The 17,259-nt window shown below is 64.9% G+C and overlaps 1 protein-coding gene across 2 annotated transcripts; it reads right to left on the bottom strand.

Annotated features, from left to right (window-relative positions):
* Positions 1 to 392: 392 nt before the first annotated feature.
* TSC22D3 (TSC22 domain family member 3) lies at positions 393 to 17,002 on the bottom strand. Of its 2 annotated transcripts, none has more exons than XM_062006712.1 (3): positions 16,591 to 17,002; positions 2,133 to 2,184; positions 393 to 1,629 (listed from the first exon to the last, which is right to left on the bottom strand). In XM_062006712.1, exons 1-3 carry the CDS (start codon positions 16,911 to 16,913, stop codon positions 1,384 to 1,386), a joined length of 621 nt encoding a protein of 206 aa, XP_061862696.1. In that variant the 5' UTR covers positions 16,914 to 17,002; the 3' UTR covers positions 393 to 1,383. The 2 variants fall into 2 exon arrangements, with proteins under 2 accessions (XP_061862696.1, XP_061862697.1); XM_062006713.1 differs by lacking the exon at positions 16,591 to 17,002 and adding an exon at positions 2,445 to 2,660.
* Between the last annotated feature and the right edge of the window lie 257 nt (positions 17,003 to 17,259).

Below are 17,259 nucleotides of genomic sequence, written 5' to 3'. Positions count from 1 at the left end.
AGGAAGGAGCTGGGCTGGGGGTGCATACAGCCTGAAAACAGCCTCCCCTGGTTTGCCCTGCACAGCCACCAGTCACCAGCACAACTCAGAGCAGAGCCCTGTAGGCTCAGGGCACCTCTCCCTGCTGCCCACCCAGCCTCCCTGGGCAGCGGGCACCTGCTCACACCTCCAAAATCCCACATTGGCTCAACCAGGGCAGTTTAGCTGGGACTGGACTTCGCTCCCAGCTCCTGGAGGGAGCTGCCAGGTTGTCCCAGCTGGTTTGCAGCACAGTATTCTTACCAGTCCCATCCCAGCAAACCCCAGCCCCCTCCCTAGTCAGCCCTGCTGCCCTCTCCCCCCACACCACCCCCCTCTCTCCAGCCACAGACACTCAGCCTTGGGGTACACAATTATACAAAAATGTTGATTTTATTGCCATTTCTACCTAGATTTACACAACTGTGTCACCGCTTCTGACGTCGAAAGGGACGTCCCGTTGCTTCCCAGAGAGCTGGCCAGGGAAGGTGGGGAGCCCAGGCCGGCTCCCCCCACCCCAGCAGGCTGGAGCACAGCCCCTGTGCCAGGGGGTCAGCCCATGTGCTCGGTCACGGTGGCTGCCAGGTAGAGGGGTGAGTCCATCCCCTCCTTGGTGCCTCTCCCAGCACGGGCTGGTTACCCAGTTGCAGCCACTTGTCCTTCCAGGCTTGCCTCCAGGCTGGCCCAGAGCAGGGCAGGCAGGGCTGGCACAGGTGTTCACACAAAGATAACAGCTACAGAAGATGCCCAGGCTACCAGAACAAGCTCTGCTGTCGGTGGTTTTTCCTCTTTGTAATCCCCACACTGATGTGTGTACAGCCACGCACTACACCACAACCGCTCACAGCCAGCTCTGGGCTCCAACGCGCTCCTGGGTGGGCTGGCGGGACAAATCTGCATCGCTCACTAAACAACGATCTTCCTCCAACGTCAGGCTTTGCCAGAAAGAGACACCCCCCTCCCTGGCCAGTGCAGCCAAGGCACGGGCCGTGGCGTGAGCTTCCTCCGACCCTCCATCCTCACGGAAGCGCCGAAGGCTGCCTGGCGCTGCCGCGGTGTGGCAGATCCTCAGGTCTCGGCAGAGCCCGGGACGGGCAGGCACAGGGCAGCTCCTGGCGGGTGGCTGGATGGGGAGGGCTCCGATGCCCACGTCTCCCTGGCAGAAGAGCATCCTGGTGCAGGAGACGGCCGCTGGCTCTGCTGGCTGGCCAGGGCTGCCCGGGGGGGGCACGGCTCAGCGCCGGGGGCACGCCTCAGCGCCGGGGGCTCGCAGTCCTTCGTGTGAGATGAAGGTGGAAACGATTTTTGCAGGAGATTAAGTAGAAAGAGTTCTGTGGCTCTGCCCACCCCGAGGACAGAGCCACCTTACACCGCAGAGCCCCGGGAGTGCTGGGCCGGGGCAGCCACTCCGGGGCTCTGCTCCTCCGGGCACAACACCTCCGTGGGGAGCCGGGACTGGAACTTCTCCAGCTGCTCAGGGCTGGCAAGGGTCTTCAGGAGGCTGTTTTCTCGCTCCAGCTGGGAGTTTTTCTCCAACAGTTCCTTAATTTGCTCTTTTAGGACCTCCACCTCCTCCCTCACTGCATACATCAGGTGATTTTTCACAAGATCCTGCAAAAGGCACTTGTTAAAGACCCTGAATGCCATCGGTTACAACCCAGGGGTTGCTCCCACCCTGCCCCACAAACCTTTTCCCAAAGGCTGTCCTGTCCTCCCCTCCCCACCTCACCCTCGGCACCCCAGCTAGGGCTCAGTGCTCACCCAATGCAGCCCCCCACCAGGCCAGCACCCACAGCACCCCTCAGGTCCTCCATCTCCCAGGTCTCACTGCCTCTGCAGGCACTTTCCAGCTCCCCCCACCCCTCGAGGGGTCTGGCATCAGCCACAGGATCTGCCTTGGCCATCCCCACAGGGTCCTTCCCAGCCCCCCCCCCCGCGGCAGGCTCCCTGCACACCGCGGAGCTGCCGGAGCCAGTGAGCTGAGCCAGCAGCAGGCAGACAAAGGAGCTCCTCTGCCCCGCGGCAGCTTGGGGACCGGGGACCCCCGCTGTGGGCAAAGCACCGGGGGGAGGGCACAGAGCAAAGTGCACGGGGGAAACAGCACTGCAGCTCACCATTGCCTGCTCGATCTTGTTGTCAATGGCCACCACACTGGCTCCGGAGGCGCTGGAAGAGAGCAGAGAGGCAGGGCGTTAGTAGAGAGCCTTCGAGCTCCCGTTCCTCCCGGGGCACTAGGACCTCCCCCACCCCATCCCAGGCTGCAATGTACCAGGGCTTCTCCCTTCACTAGGCATCAAGGCACCGGCCCTTCTCCGAGCAACAATGGCCCCGGACCCCCCCTTCTGCGAGGGAAACGCCGCGGGCTCCCCCGGGACACGGTGGAAAGCAGCAGCGAGTGCCGCTGCCGGTAGCGGGGCTGCCCCTACCTGTTGTCGAGCTTCACGGAGACCACGTCCCCCCCCAGCAGGGACGAGAAAAAGGAGATGGAAAAGTTGTGGAGCTGGTAGACAGCCACTTCCATGGGAGATTGGTACATACCGGTGCTCATGGCTACGGCTACGGCTACGGCTACGGCTACGGCTACGGCTACGGCTACGGCTACGGCTACGGCTACGGCTACGGCTACGGCTACGGCTACGGCTACGGCTACGGCTACGGCTACGGCTACGGCTACGGCTACGACAGGAGCACAAGGCACTGCAGCTCCCCCGCCCCGCCGCCCTCGCTTATATCGGCAGCGGCCGCCCCGTCGGGCGGTGCCAGTGCGGCCGAGCCCGCCCGCTGCCCCACAGCGCCGCGGTCAGCCGTACGGCACCCCTGGTACTGCACCGTACCCTCGGTACTGCACCCCTTATCCCCGGTATAGCACCCCTTCTCCCGGTATGGCACCTCGGTACTGCAACCCTGCCCCCGGTACTGCACCCTTATCCCCAGTACTGCACTGTACTCTCGGTACTGCACCCCTTATCCCGGTATAGCACCTCGGTACTGCACCATACCCTCGGTACTGCATCCTTATCCCCGGTACTGCACCCCTTATCCCCGGTATAGCACCTCTTATCCCGGTATAGCACCTCGGTACTGCACCCCGGCCCCCGGTACTGCACCCTTATCCCCGGTACTGCACTGTACCCTCAGTACTGCACCCCTTATCCCCGGTATAGCACCCCTTATCCCGGTATAGCACCTCGGTACTGCACCATACCCTCGGTGCTGCACCCTTATCCCCGGTACTGCACTGTACCCTCGGTACTGCACCCCTTATCCCCGGTATAGCACCTCTTATCCCGGTATAGCACCTCGGTACTGCACCCTTATCCCCGGTACTGCACTGTACCCTCGGTACTGCATCCATGCCCCGGTACTGCACCCCTTACCCCCGGTACTGCACCCCTTGCCCCTGGCACTGCACCATACCCCCGGTGCTGCACCCCTGCACACCGCAGTTGCAGCCCAGCACAGCACGGCCTCATCTGCCCCTGTGCAGGCCCGTGTCCTCCCCCCACACTGCATCCTCAGGGCTCTGCGCCCCTTGTCCGTACTCCCGCTCCTGCACCCCTCATCTCCTGCACCCCACGGGTGGCCGGCACTCAGCCCACCCCGGCACTCGGTCCCTCCCGCCATGCTCCCCCCGTAACACCGTGGCGGCGGTTCGGCTGCGGGGGGATCTGCCGGCGGGAGTGGGAGAAGGAGGCACCCGCTTTGCACTGGGGGTGCGCACGGCCGGGGGTTGGGGGATGCAGAGGGAGGAGCGGCAGCGGGAGCCTGAAAAACAGCTCGGGCGGGCGCGACAAGGCCGGGCCGCGAAACAAACAAACTGCAGCGGAAAACAAACCCCTGCTGCAAAACAATCCCGGCGTGAAAACCAAACAGAGCGGCCCTGGCGTGAAAACAAAACACAACAACAGCCGCGGAGTGAAATCAAAACAACCCGGGGCGCGCCGAGCCCCTCCCCCCCCCCGCGCCCGCCCGAGCGGCCCGGCCCGGCTCGGCTCGGCTCGGCTCGGCCTTGCGTAACGCTCGGCGGGAGGGGGCCGGGGCGCCCCCGCGCGGCCGGCGCCGGCACTGCGCACGCGGGGCGGGGCGCGGGGGTCGCCCGGCGGCGCCCACCCCGCGGGCTCGGCCTCGGCACTCCAGGGCAGGGGCTGGCACCGACGGAGAGACCCTGCGGGAGCGGCGTCTGAGGCTGGGCTAGTGCTGGGCGACCCCCGAGGTGCCGCGGAGCACCCGCCGAGTCCCTCAGGCTGGGGGTGCTGAGGGTGCCCCTCAGCCGGTGGGTGCTCCTCAGGCGGTGGGTGCCCCTCAGGCGGTGGGAGCTCCTCAGGCGGTGAGTGCCCCTCAGCCGGTGGGAGCTCCTCAGGCGGTGGGTGCCCCTCAGCCGGTGGGTGCTCCTCAGGCGGTGGGTGCCAGCGTAGGCAGCGGCTGAGGAGCCCCCGGTGGGGGTGCTGCCATGGCCCCTGCAGGGGGAAAGGGCTGAGGGTGGGCGAAGCAGCGTTCTCCCATCAGAAGGGGAAACTGAGGCACGGTGCGGCGTGGCTGCTGACAGCTCGCTCCCCAGAAAACGGCCCGTGCAGCTCCCAGGGCAGGATGAGGACAGCGATGCCTCGAGCGGTGAAGGACACGGGCACCTCGCAGAGCCAGGCACACGCAGGTGCCCCCGCACACGCTGTCTGATGGGGGGAAGCGACACGGCACCTTCCCCTCCACAGCATGGGGACTGCACGTGGCTTCTACTCAGGGCAGTACGTGTGGATCCCATTTGTCCCTCCGTTTGTGCGGTGGATCATGCACATCCCCCCCTGCCCCTTCCCACACAAGCCTGGCCCATGCAAAGCTGCTGTCCCCCCACCCTTCCCGCGGCCCTACTCACCCGTCCCTCCTCCTGAAGAGGCTGGGGGAGTACGGGGGCTGGAAGGCCATGCCGGCACCCACGGCCCCGCCAGAGCCCCTGCGCTCCCCGGCAGCAGCCCGGCGCCCCGGCAGCGATGCCGGCTCTGCCCGCGGCCTGCGGGGCGGCAGGGACAGCCTGGGTGCCGGCCGCATCCTGGGGCCGCGGGCACGGGGTAAACACACTGGGTGGATGACCTCAGCCGCGCTCAATCAGCCCTTTCAGGGGCCAGCGTGCCACCCTGGGCTGCGCGGGTGCCGAGCGGGCGCAGGCAGCTGCCCCCGGCGCGGGCAGATGAAAGGCGCCCTGTGTGTGCCTGTCCCCGGGGTGGCTGCTGCTGGGCAGGGTGGCAGCCCCTGGGACACGGCACACAGCTCTGTCCCCTCTGCAGGGACATGCCCAGGCCACCCACACCGGGGGTCCCGAGGCTCGGTGTCCCATCACAGCTCAGGGAAGGTGCCAGTCTCACTGCAGAGCGGGCAGGGGAGAAGGGGAGAGGCACTTTCTCTCCCACAGTTGGGTGCATCACTGGTTGTGCCACCTTCTGTCTCCTGCAAAGAGGTGGGAGATGGGGCAGGCAAGCCCCCAGCCTGCCCCTAACCTTGGCAGCCGTGCCTCAGTTTCCCCCGTTCCCCTGCTACAGCAGCTCCCTTCCCAAAGGAAAGCCCTCAGTCATTGGTGCCAGGGACCAAGGACTCCAGGACAAACAGACCAGAGCCCTGGCTCTTGGCCCTTGCCCCGTGGCTCTGGGGTCCTGGGCTCTGCCCAGCCCCTTCCTGAGCACTGAGGGCTGGGAGAAAAGCTGCCAGTTCCCGCAGCTGCTGGAGCGGGGAAGCGCCACGGCACAGCGCTCCGGGAGGAAACTGCTTCAGCTCTGCCACCTCCAGCAGATTTTTCCCATGGAGCTGGGACTGCTGCAAAAATAAACACCACTCAGTCTCTGACTTCCCTGCGGCCTCCACCTGGCACAGGCTCAGCAGGGCTGCAGCCCACCCCTCTGCAGCCCCTCACCACTCCCCTAGATGCATCGCTGGGCGTGCAGCAAGTTGGGCACACCGTGCAACCCGCATCTCACACACACAGACACACACACACACAAACACACACACACACACACACACACGTGCAGGCCTTGCATACACACACACACACACACACACACACACACACACACGTGCAGGCCTTGCATACACACACACACACACACGTGCAGGCCTTGCATACACACACACACACACACACACACACACGTGCAGGCCTTGCATACACACACACACACACACACACACACACACACGTGCAGGCCTTGCATACACACACACACACACACACACACACGTGCAGGCCTTGCATACACACACACACACACACACACACACACACACACACGTGCAGGCCTTGCATACACACACACACACACACGTGCAGGCCTTGCATACACACACACACACACACACACACGTGCAGGCCTTGCATACACACACACACACACACACACACACACACACGTGCAGGCCTTGCATACACACACACACACACACGTGCAGGCCTTGCATACACACACACACACACACACACACACACACACACACGTGCAGGCCTTGCATACACACACACACACACACGTGCAGGCCTTGCATACACACACACACACACACACACACACACACACACACGTGCAGGCCTTGCATACACACACACACACACACACACACACACACACGTGCAGGCCTTGCATACACACACACACACACACGTGCAGGCCTTGCATACACACACACACACACACACACACACACACGTGCAGGCCTTGCATACACACACACACACACACACACACACACGTGCAGGCCTTGCATACACACACACACACACACACACACACACGTGCAGGCCTTGCATACACACACACACACACACACACACACACACACACGTGCAGGCCTTGCATACACACACACACACACACACACACACACACACGTGCAGGCCTTGCATACACACACACACACACACACACACACACACACACGTGCAGGCCTTGCATACACACACACACACACACACACACACACGTGCAGGCCTTGCATGCACAGGCACACTCCCACATGCATTCCTTCCCTCGCCCACAGGGCCATGCGCCCTGCACACAAGGGCACAGCCTGTGCACACGCTCACCCTCGTGCATCCTGCACGCACAGACATGCACACGTCCCAGCGCGCACACCCCCTGCAAACACACTCCTCCTGCATCCTGCACGTGTGCTGCACGTGCTCCTTCCCCTTCCCTGGCCCACGTTGCCCTGACTCAGCCGGCGCAGACGCACACCAGTGTCAGCTCTGCGGACGGGCGCAGGGGGAAGCACCCGCAGCAGCCCCATCGGCGCCTCAGTGCTGGGCACAGCGGTCGCAGCTCTCTGCAGAGCCCTGGCCTGTGCTGGGCTCTCCCCAGGGTCTGTGTGAGGTGCCCAAACACCTCCCACAGTAGCTGACCCTTTCCGGCCCCCAGCTGCTGGTCCCACTCCAGCGGGGCTGCTGGGATCAACTTCCTCTCCCACTACTCGTTCCTCCTCCTCCAGGGTCTGGCAGCAGCAGAGCACGGTGGGCAACATCCCCCCTTGCTCTTCCCAAAGTACAGGGGCCCATCGACTCGCTGTCACCCTACAGCACCAGAGGCCACCGTGATGGGCGCCTTGGAGCAGGCTGGGTGAGAAGGGTCAGCGGTGCGAGCTGCATCCCGAGGCAGCGACACTGCAGCTCTTGCCTCACGTGCAGCTATGGGAAGTTCATCCCATCCCCCAGAGCGGGGCCCTGGCTCGTGCCTGTGGTTATTTTGGGAGCAGTATCAGCAGCTGTGATCCAGCACAATTGTGACACCAATTGCTGAGCTCTCAGGGGGGAAAAACCCCAAACCTGTGGCTGTTGTGAAGGAGCTGGGAGAGGTGGTGACACCGGCAATAGCCCTGCAGGATACCCCAAAGCCACCAGCAGCCCCTCAGGCAGCACATGGCTTGTCCCTGGCCTGGCAGGTGACATCTGCCATAGAGTGACCGTCCCTCCTTGGCAGCAGGATGCAGGGGTACGAACAGAGCTGTGCTGCAGCCCTGCATGGCTGAGCTGTGTAGGATGACAGGATCATCTCTCTGGCCTCCTGGCACTCCACACCTGCACTGTGATGTGGATGAAGGGCCACAGCCCCATCCTCACGGCCCCAGGGATGAGATGTGCTGTGGCACTGAGCCTCATGTCAAAGGATGCCCTTGCCTGATGTGCTGCAGGAGCAGCCCTGGCTCCTCAGCCTCTGCTCTCCCCCAGCTCTGGGCAGTTCGTGCTGCTCCATGGCAGTGCTCCTGCCTTGCTCTCTCCCAAGGACTCAGTTCAATGACAGGAAGGCCCTTCAGAGGGTCCGAGGCGTGGGAAATGTTTACTGCCTGGATTCGGAGACACTGGAGAGCAACATGGGAAAGGCACAGAGCCAAAGCTGCCCAGGCTGCTCTGCAGAGCCAGTTCTCCAGCTCCAAGGGTCAGAGTAGAGGGGGAGAGGAAAAGCCACTGCTTGCAAACACACAGCTAAGACAACTCTGCCTTTCACAGCCTGAAATCCTGTGGCCATGGCTGTGCCAGCCAAGGGAACTGGGGATGCCAGCAGCAGGGCCAGCCATGCTCAGTGGGAGCTGAAGAAGGGTGGCCAGGGACATCAGTGATGTGGGAGCCCATGGCAGGAAGGGCTGTGTGGGGGATGGCTCTGCAGAGACCCCAGTCTTGCCCCACAGAGTAGCTGGAGTAGCAGTACCCAGGGCCTGTCCTTGGGCAGGCAGTGTTGTGCCTGCACTGCCAGCACCCCAAACTCTGCTGCTTGCCTGGGACATTGCTGTGCCTGCACTGCCAGCACCCCAAACTGCTGCCTGTCCTGGGACAGTGCTGTGCCTGCACTGCCAGCACCCCAAACTGTGCTGTTTGCCTGGGACATTGCTGTGCCTGCACTGCCAGCACCCCAAACTGTTGCTGCCTTCCCTGCAGCACTGGCATGGGACTGCTGTGCCCAAGGGCTGCAGGGCCAGAGCTGCTGGCAGATGGAGCACACCAGTCAGCTACCTCCTGTTTTCCTCATCCTGCAGATGTCCTGGCCAAGCTGTTTACTGCAGGCTTGGCATGACCACCGCCCCAGCCTTAGCCTTCCAAGGGCTGTGCAAGACCAGGAACCCTGTGACATGGTTCATGCCCACCAGAGTCTTGGAGGGCTCCTAAATCCTTCAACCCAGGGCATGTGCTGCTCCAGAGCAGAGGGCAACCCTTCCTGGGTGCAGCTTTAGGTGCCCAGGTGAGCGTGCAAGCCCCTGCCTGCAAAGCCAGAGCTGCTGGCTACATGGCTGCAGTCCCAGAGCCAGGGTACACCAGAGCAACGTGGAGAGCTGTGCAGGGCAGCCACAGCCTCTGCCATGCAGGGGAAGCCCAGGGAGCGTTTGCAATCGAGGAAGTTCTGCTGGGGAACCCGTCCTCCCCTCCACCACCTCCAGAGGCAGAGCGGGCTGCGGGCGGGGGAGGGGGGCACGGCGGGGCAGCGGGCACGGGCAGCGATGGCGGCGTGGGGGCTGCTGCAACCTGTTGGTGTGGGGCGGCGTGGGGCGGGCGCAGGAGCCCTGGCAGGCTCCCCCGTCCAGCTGTTGGGCTGCTTGCTTCCTCTGATAAAGGTACTTGGCTGTACTCCCAGTTCTGTTTTTTCTGGCATGCGAGTGCACACCCTGGAGTCAGCCTGCTGAGAGCTGCAATTTTTCTTCCTCTAACTTTGCCACCGGCCCCTCTTCTTCCTCCCGTTGCACCCCCTGCAGCAGTAGCTGCTGCCCCCCCCCCACCCCCCCAGCAGCAGCAGTCAGGAGGGGAGGTCAGGGATGACCCAGCTCTGGCTGAGCCCTCCCCACTACACAGTACGGAGGAAACCCCCAAAGCTGGGGCTTGCCCGGGTACACTGGGGCGGGAGGGGAAGAGGAAAAAGCGCTGATCTGCTTCCCACCTTGCCTGAGTGTGTTGACATCAGCCCCACGCTGCTGCCTGTGTGGCAGGTGGGGGCCGTGCAGCAAACCCCACTGCTCCCCTACCCGTGCAGGGCCCTACAGCCACAGCAAGGCGTCAGGGATGGCACAGCCCAGTAAAACACCCCACGGCACCCCCGCCAGCGTCGTGCCTGGCTGCGCTGGGGGCACGGCCGGCGCCCAGCCACGCTCCGCTCCGTGCCTCCTGCGGGTCAGGGACGCCCAGCCCCGGGGAGGATGGGCGGGCTGATCTCTCCACAGTTTGCATCCACAAATCTGTCCGCAGAACAAGCACTTCACACCCACGGCCCCGCGGGGTGGAGCCCCGTCACTGGAATCCCGTGTTACCACCTCCCTGGGCTGGCCGTGCCCGGCCCCACGGGGCTCCTGCCAAGCCCGGGCTGTGAGCTTCGGGCCTGCCCTGCTGCCCACTCTGTGATGCTGCAGGGGCCGTGGAGACAGATGCCAGCCCAGGCGGCCGTGCAGGCAAGAAGCGGGCGCTGCGGTCCGTGCCGGGGCTGGCGGCTGCTGCCCTGCGGCGTGCGGGAGCGCCCGGCGCGCTAACCGGGAGGCAGCTCGTTATGCAATGAGAGGACAGGGCCTGGGAAGCTGCGAGAGAGCAGCGCCTCGGCACTCAGTGCACTCAAAAGCTGCTCTTGCAGCCCAGGCCAACCCACGGCCGTGGGAGCCGTTGAATCCTTCCCCTTGCAAAGGTGCCGCCGCTCTACGTTCTGCTGCGTGGTCCCGGGGGGATGCTGCGGGGCAGCCCCAGCAGCCCCCCAACACCCTGTCCCCGGGGCTGGCTGGTCCAGACACGAGCCGGTGGGGGTGAGGAGGGGAGAGGAGCCGAGCTCGGGCGGCACAGGGGCAGCAGCCCCGCGGGAGGTCAGTCCGGGACGCGCCGGGGCGGCACAGGCTCGGCACAGACGGTTATTAATACCCCTCCTGGCCTTTGCGAAGAATCCCGGGCATTTCCAACCGGGGCTGCTTCGCTGAAACCCTGCCCTGGCTGGCATTTCAGAACAATAACAACGGGGAAGACAACAAGCTGACAGTGGGACGTGTACCTGCGGTGCTGTCCGTGTGCCCGGCCTCGGCTGCCAGCCGTCAGGCGGCTCGTGTCAGCCTGAGACCGTCCTCTGCCTCCACACACCGGGAGTAATCTGGGAGCAATCATTGTCACTGGGGAACTGCTGGGATGGTTTCACTCGGGGCCATGGGGGTGCCCTGTCCTGCCCCGTGGCATCGGCCGCTCTGCTGCCCACCCGGGCAGGGCTGCCATGGCCAGGGGAGGCACAGGCAAGGGACAGCGAGGACAGGATCACAGCCAAACCCCAGGGCCAGGGGGACAGCAGGGCTAGGAGGGCTCCAGGGCTTCTGCTCTGTCGCCAGAGTCATTCTGCTGCAAAAGCCCCCCAGTATATATGTGTGTGTATATATATACATGTGTAAGCCTAAGCACACAGACAAGATGATGAGCTCCTGTCCCTGAGCCAGCAATGTGCTGTACCTGGATAAATATAACCCAGAGCTCATCGTCGAAGCATGGCTTTGGGACAGGCTGTAGCCTTTAACACCTCTCCAGCCTCACTCCCCCACCTTCTGCCCTGGGCAAACGGGGTCTCGGTCACTTCCCAAGGGCAGCACCCACCCAGACTCTCTCTTCCCTGGGCAGCCACCTCACAGCACACACACAGGTGCTGTGGTCACATCCCTTGTGTGCCCACAGACACCAGCCTCTGTCAACAAGAGCCCTGAAGCCCTCAGTCCCGTGCTCCTCACCCAAAGCACAGGGTCAGCTTTGACCCTCTTTGTGCTGGGAGGTGGCTGGGGGGGTGGTGTGGGGTCCCAGCACAGAGGAGCACGCTGGGGGCATGGCACGCCTGCAGAAGCATTGCTGATGGCACCCACGTCCCTGCCGTGTGCCTGGTGGCAGCTGAGATGCCATCTGGGCTGTGAAAGGTACCTGTGGCCCATCCCACCTCACAGCCCAGCTCAGCAGCACCAGCTTCAGCACCATCCAGGATCAAGCCACCTGTCACCAGGGAAGGGGAGAGCATGATGTTGGGGCTGGGACAGACCCCTGCAGCTCCTCCAGCCCCAAACTCTTCTACATCTAAAGTTCAAAGCTTGAAATAAACCCTGGCCAACCTTTTCCCCACAGCTCCCTGCTGCCCAGTCTCTGCCCGTCCTCAGGTCCCCACACCCTGCCGTGCCCTGGCACACGGGCAGTACCTGGCACCCGGGGGGGGCTGAGGTGACAGGTTTCTGTGCAGCTGCTGTGGGCATCGCTAGACTTCGGCTCAGCTGTGCCAGGTTCTCTTTGGCTGGAGCCTTGTGGCCAGAGGCAAATGTTTTCCCGCCGAGAGGCTGGAGGGGCTGAGCAGGGCTCTGCTGCGTGTCAGGGCACGTTGGGGAATCTTTGCTGGAGGGAGCGGGTCTGGCAGCAGCAGGCAGCGCCGGGCACGGGGCACAGCGCAGCACATGCCGCCGCCAGCTGCCGAGCCGTGCCAAGCACGATGTGCCCGGCCGAGCCCCGTGCTGCTGGGCTTCTCCAGCCTGGACCCATGGAGACATCGCCCTGCAGCCTGCTGGGCGCCAAGGCAGGGTCCCGGGGTGCCTGGGATGGAAACCAAGGCCGGCACAGCAGCCCGGCTGCCTGGCATCTTCCAGGCGGTGGGAGGACTTGGGCACGCCAAGGTCAGCTGCTCCCCGGAGCCAACGCTCTTGCTGCTAAAGCAAAAGCTCCCCAGCATCTCTCGGGTCTGCAGGGCTCAGCCGAGCACGCCGCGAGACACGGGCCGGGCCACGTGCCGCTCCGTCCCACGAGAGCGGAGCGAACAAGGCGCGGGGTGCCGCGGTCCCCGCGGGAACGGTGCCGGTCCCAGCCCCCTCCCCAGGCACGGCGGGACGCTCTCGGTCTCACACCCACACCTCTCTCACGCTCGCAACGCGGCCCCTCTGCCCGTCAATGGCTCCTTGTTGCTGCAGCCCACTCGGGCGGCAGGAATGCGCTCCCCGGCCCCGCCGCCCCGGGATGCCCTTTATGCCCTGGCTCTGCCCCCTCCTCCCGCCTCGCTGCCGCAAAGTGACACCCGACGGACGGCAGCAAATGGTGCCGTGCCACGGATGCCACCCTGGCACCGCTGCCCTGGCAGCTCTCGCTCACCGGCCTGACCTTACGCGGGAAAGGTGATGCTGCCTCGTTTCTCCTGCCCTGATTCCTCCATCCTCCCACGCCATGGTCCCCCTTGCCTCCCTGCAATGGCCTTGGCTTGCCCGGGACCTGGGGGGAGGTGTCTCCCAGCGCCTCTCATGGCTCACACCAAAGAGTGGGTCATTGCCCACCGTGTTTGGTGAAGCAGCCGGTCCTGCAGCACCTGGAGAGGACCAAGATGCCCCCTGGCTGCCCGGAGCAGGATGGAGTACAGGCTGTCCAGGCTGCCACATCTTATCTGGGAGAGGCTGGGCAAGGAGCACGGGCATGGGTTGGTCAATGTGGGCGAGCAGGTTGGCACATCTCTCCTCACCCCAGCGCCAGGCAGGGCCCTGCCTGAATCACACGCCAGGAGGGTGCTGCTCCCCTCCTCAGCGCTGACCCCCTCCCACACTGGCTCTGCTCAGCCCCCCCAGCCCTCCCAAAGACACCACGTGGTCACGAGGCTGCTCTGCCCAGCCCATGCCTGGTTGGGCTCAGGTCTTGGATGAGCAGTGTCAGGGTAATGCTGGCATTATGGAGGGTGATGTGCAGGGAGGAGACGTGGCCTCTTTATGCTCGGTGTTTCCAAGAGGGCTTGGCCCCCTGCACTGCTGAGGTCTCCTTGGAAGGCAGTTTGTGACACCCCATGTGAAGGCATGACGGTGAGAAGCCCTTTTTGAACAGGATCCCAGGCACACCCCAAGCAAGAGACTTTCCTGCAGGAGAGTCAGCCCTGTAACCAGGGCATCCCTACTGTGTGCATCCCTCACAGCATCCCTGCAGCGGGCAAAGGGCACACAGAGCCCGTCAGGGATGACCGAGCCAGAGAGAAACCCCAGGGATAGGCTGGAAATGCTAACTGTGGGTTGTCTGAGACCCTCAGCACTGGTCTGACCTTGTCAGATCCCAGGGTTTGATCCAGCACGGGCTGAGCTGTCTCCAGCAGCCCCAGAACCAGGCTGAGAGTCCAGATGCAGCTCCTTGTTCCTCCTGTGCCTTGCAGGACTTCCACCACACATGAGTGCATGCACCTGTATAACCTCCCCCTCCTCCCCTGCCAGTGTAGGAGCACATCAGCTAGAACAAGAAGCACAAACCTGCTTGGTCCCCCTGTGCCAGCAGCAAGGGTGCCCTTATCGGGCTTCTTATCGGGGTGTTCCTCTGGCACCCACAATCCCCTGCCTGGTATGCTATCACCTCTTGGGTATCTTGGCTCATTCCCCAGAAGGAGAAAGTTCAGGCTGGAGCAAAACAACAGCAAACACAGGTGTGGGCACACCTGCCCTGCCTCCCCCCTCCCTCCGTGCCCCCAGCTCCCACGCGCCGTGCCACCCGGGGCCATGGCCCAAGCGCTCTCCAGACCAGGCTGGCAGCAGCGCTCCTGGAAGCAGGGCGTGATGGAGGGAACCCACAACTTCCTACCACCCTACAGCACAGAGTCATGTAAGGGAATGCCCGGAGCCTCTCGGGACACAACACACCCCAGGGCACGGAGGACAGGCAGCGGAGAGGCACCAATGGGCACAGATGGAGAGCAACTCCGGCCCCCTGGCACCTCCACTCGCTCCCTACCCCGGCAGAGTGGACCGATGGGTCCTGCCCCAGCAGAGCCGGGTGTGAAGGCAGCGTGTCGTGCCCACACCGCCCGCCCCTGCCCCATAGGCACCGGCACCACCTTGCCCAGACGAGCTGCCCAGATGCCCGTGATGGGGACGGTGCCCTCCTGCATCCCCTCTCCACACACGGTGCCAACTGACTGCAGAACTCCCGGGGCGAAGGGAAACCTCTCGCTGCCGCTTCCCTCCCGGCCGGGTGGGTTCGCTGCCCGCGTGCGGCCGGGAGCCCGGGCGGGTGCCGGGTGTCTTGGCGGCCGTCCCAGCTCCTCCTTTCCCACCTGAGCGGCAGCTCGGCGTTATGTAAGTGCAGGAAGAGCGTCTGTGCCGAGGAGGGCTCGTCGGGAGCAGCCCGCTCCCCGTCAGACGCTGGCTGGGGCGAGGAGGCGTGCGCAGCGCCGGGGTGGCTCGCACGCGTGGGGCAGCCACGTGTGAGCCCACCCGCCTCCCCGCGCCGGGTGAGGGGAGCCAGGGGTGGGTTACATGCCCGTGCACAGCCCGGAGCGCGCCTGCAGGTGCCTGTGCACACAGGCAGGGGAGGGGAGGGGATGGCGAGGTGTCGGCAAACTTGTGGATGCTGCCGCACGCCCCAGCTGCGCATCACCCCACACACGGTGAGGAGTGGGCCCACAGCCGCAGGAGCCTGCCACATGCAAGCCGGCGGGACACGTGCCCTCGGCCCTGGGAGGGGGGATGCTTCTCACCTGCTGAAGCCAAAGGAAGCCCTGGGTGCCACCAGCCCGCAGCTCCCTGAGGCACCCCCTGGCCCTGCTCAGATTTGCCAAGGCCCTGCTGGTGAGCCCCAGGGCTGCCAGCCCCCTGCCCGGCCTGCTCGCCCCAATCTCGGCAAGCCCTCCAGGCTGTCTGGGCACCGGTGCCAGCCCCGTCGCAGACCCGGAGGTGCTAAGTGCAGGACCTAAGACAGCTCTGTCCCCTCCGCCTCGGGACCCCGCCGGGACACCCCCCCCCCGGGACCCTGCGGGGTGGCAGCCCTTGCTCAGTCTCCTCTGCCCGCAGTGCCAGAGCAGGGGAGCTGGGACAGCCTCCGCATCCTGCATTGCCCAGCCTTGGCAGGGTAAAGCCTGTCCCTCTGGGGTCCAGCCCAGAACAGCCTGAGTCGAGAGGGAGAAGGTTGGTGAGGGGCAGGGTCACTTTCCAGGGACGGGAAATACCACCCAGCCCAAATCTGCCTCCACTCACTTCACTCCAGGGGGAGACAGGGAAGCTGTGGAATGAGCAGGCAGGACCTGGCAGGAGGACTCTTGGGCTCCCTACACAATTTCTCACTAACTCCAAAGGTGACTTTCGAGGCAGCATAGCTGCTTCCCAAGTGACAAGCTACCCATCTCCACGCAGGACTAAAAGGATGACGCCTGTTTGACGCTGGACACTGTCCATGCCCCTGCAGGCAATGTCTGTGTGGGTAAGATGTAGCCAGGGAGAGGAACGCAGAGTCCGGGGGCCAAGACACACAGCTGGAGGCTGTTGTCACTGCCTGGACAGACACGGGGCACTAACAGAGGGGCACTGCTGGCCCTCAAAGAGCAGAGGCACCTCAACCAGCACCCAGGGACCGGGCTGGGACCACCTATGGTGGATGGATGGATTGAGGTCCCTGCCAAGCACGGCCACTCACGCTTCTCCCCACCTAGAAACCGCCAACTCTGCCACCCCACCCAGCTCCTGGGTCACACGGGTCCCTCTGCCCCTGCCAGCCCGGGGGGCTGCAGCCCTCACGTCTCGCCCCCGCGTTGCCAGCTCCCAAGCAGCAGCCAGGCCGGCTCCGGCTCCGGGGGCATCCAGCGCCCCGTCAGCCCCTCGGTGCACGTCGGTGACACCCACCTGTGGAAGAGCAGGAGGATAGAGAGCAGGGTCTGGTCGATGTTTCTGTTGCAGATGCCCTGGTTGAAGAGGTAGCAGGGGTCCCGCACGACGGGCTCCAGCGAGTCCTGGCGCATGATGGAGCTCAGCTTGTCGGTGTTGAGGTTCTTGCCGACCAGCTGCTCCTGCAGCTGCCGGAAGCTGCTGACGGTGGGGCTGCCCAGGTTGTTGTTCTCGCCCCCGGCCCCCTCCTCCAGCCCGCTCCGGTTGGCCAAGTCCAGGCAGCAGCTGCAGCAGTCCAGCCCCACGGGCGACCGGCACTCCTCGGCGGGCGACGAGGACATCCCGGATCCCCCCGCGCGTTGCCACGGCGGCGCAACCGGGGCCGCTCCCGGGGCCGCGGAGGGCGAGCGGCGGCAGGACGCGCCCGGCTCCGAGCGCCGCCCGCCCGCCCCGCCCCGGCCCGGCCCCGCCGCCCGCCCCGCTCCGCTCCGCTCGGCTCCGCTCGGCTCCGCTCCGCCGCCCGCCCGGCCCGGCCCCGGCCCCGGCACGGGCCGCCCGCCGCCGCTCCCGCCCCGCCGCCGCCCTCCCCGGGCACCCGCCCCCTGGCCGGCCCGGCCCCCGGCAGCCCGGCGCACCCCACGCGTGGGTCCCCGGGGCTCCTCCTGCCCACCCGCCCGGCAGCCCTGG

This window comes from Colius striatus, chromosome 13 (genome assembly GCF_028858725.1).
Source record: "Colius striatus isolate bColStr4 chromosome 13, bColStr4.1.hap1, whole genome shotgun sequence".
NCBI classification, from domain to species: Eukaryota; Metazoa; Chordata; class Aves; order Coliiformes; family Coliidae; genus Colius; species Colius striatus.
The sequence above is the reverse complement of the archived record's forward strand: the minus strand, read 5'-3'. Positions and strand labels throughout refer to the sequence as shown.

Bases quoted from the DNA above. Each gene is read 5' to 3' on its own strand.
- TSC22D3 (XM_062006712.1), bottom strand. From the start codon at position 16,913: ATGTCCTCGTCGCCCGCCGAGGAGTGCCGGTCGCCCGTGGGGCTGGAC. The intron at 2,185-16,590 runs GTGGGTGTCACC...GCTCTCTTCCAG, and splicing joins ATCCTCCTGCTCTTCCACAG to CGCCTCCGGAGCCAGTGTGG. The intron at 1,630-2,132 runs GTGAGCTGCAGT...TGCCTTTTGCAG, and splicing joins ACAAGATCGAGCAGGCAATG to GATCTTGTGAAAAATCACCT.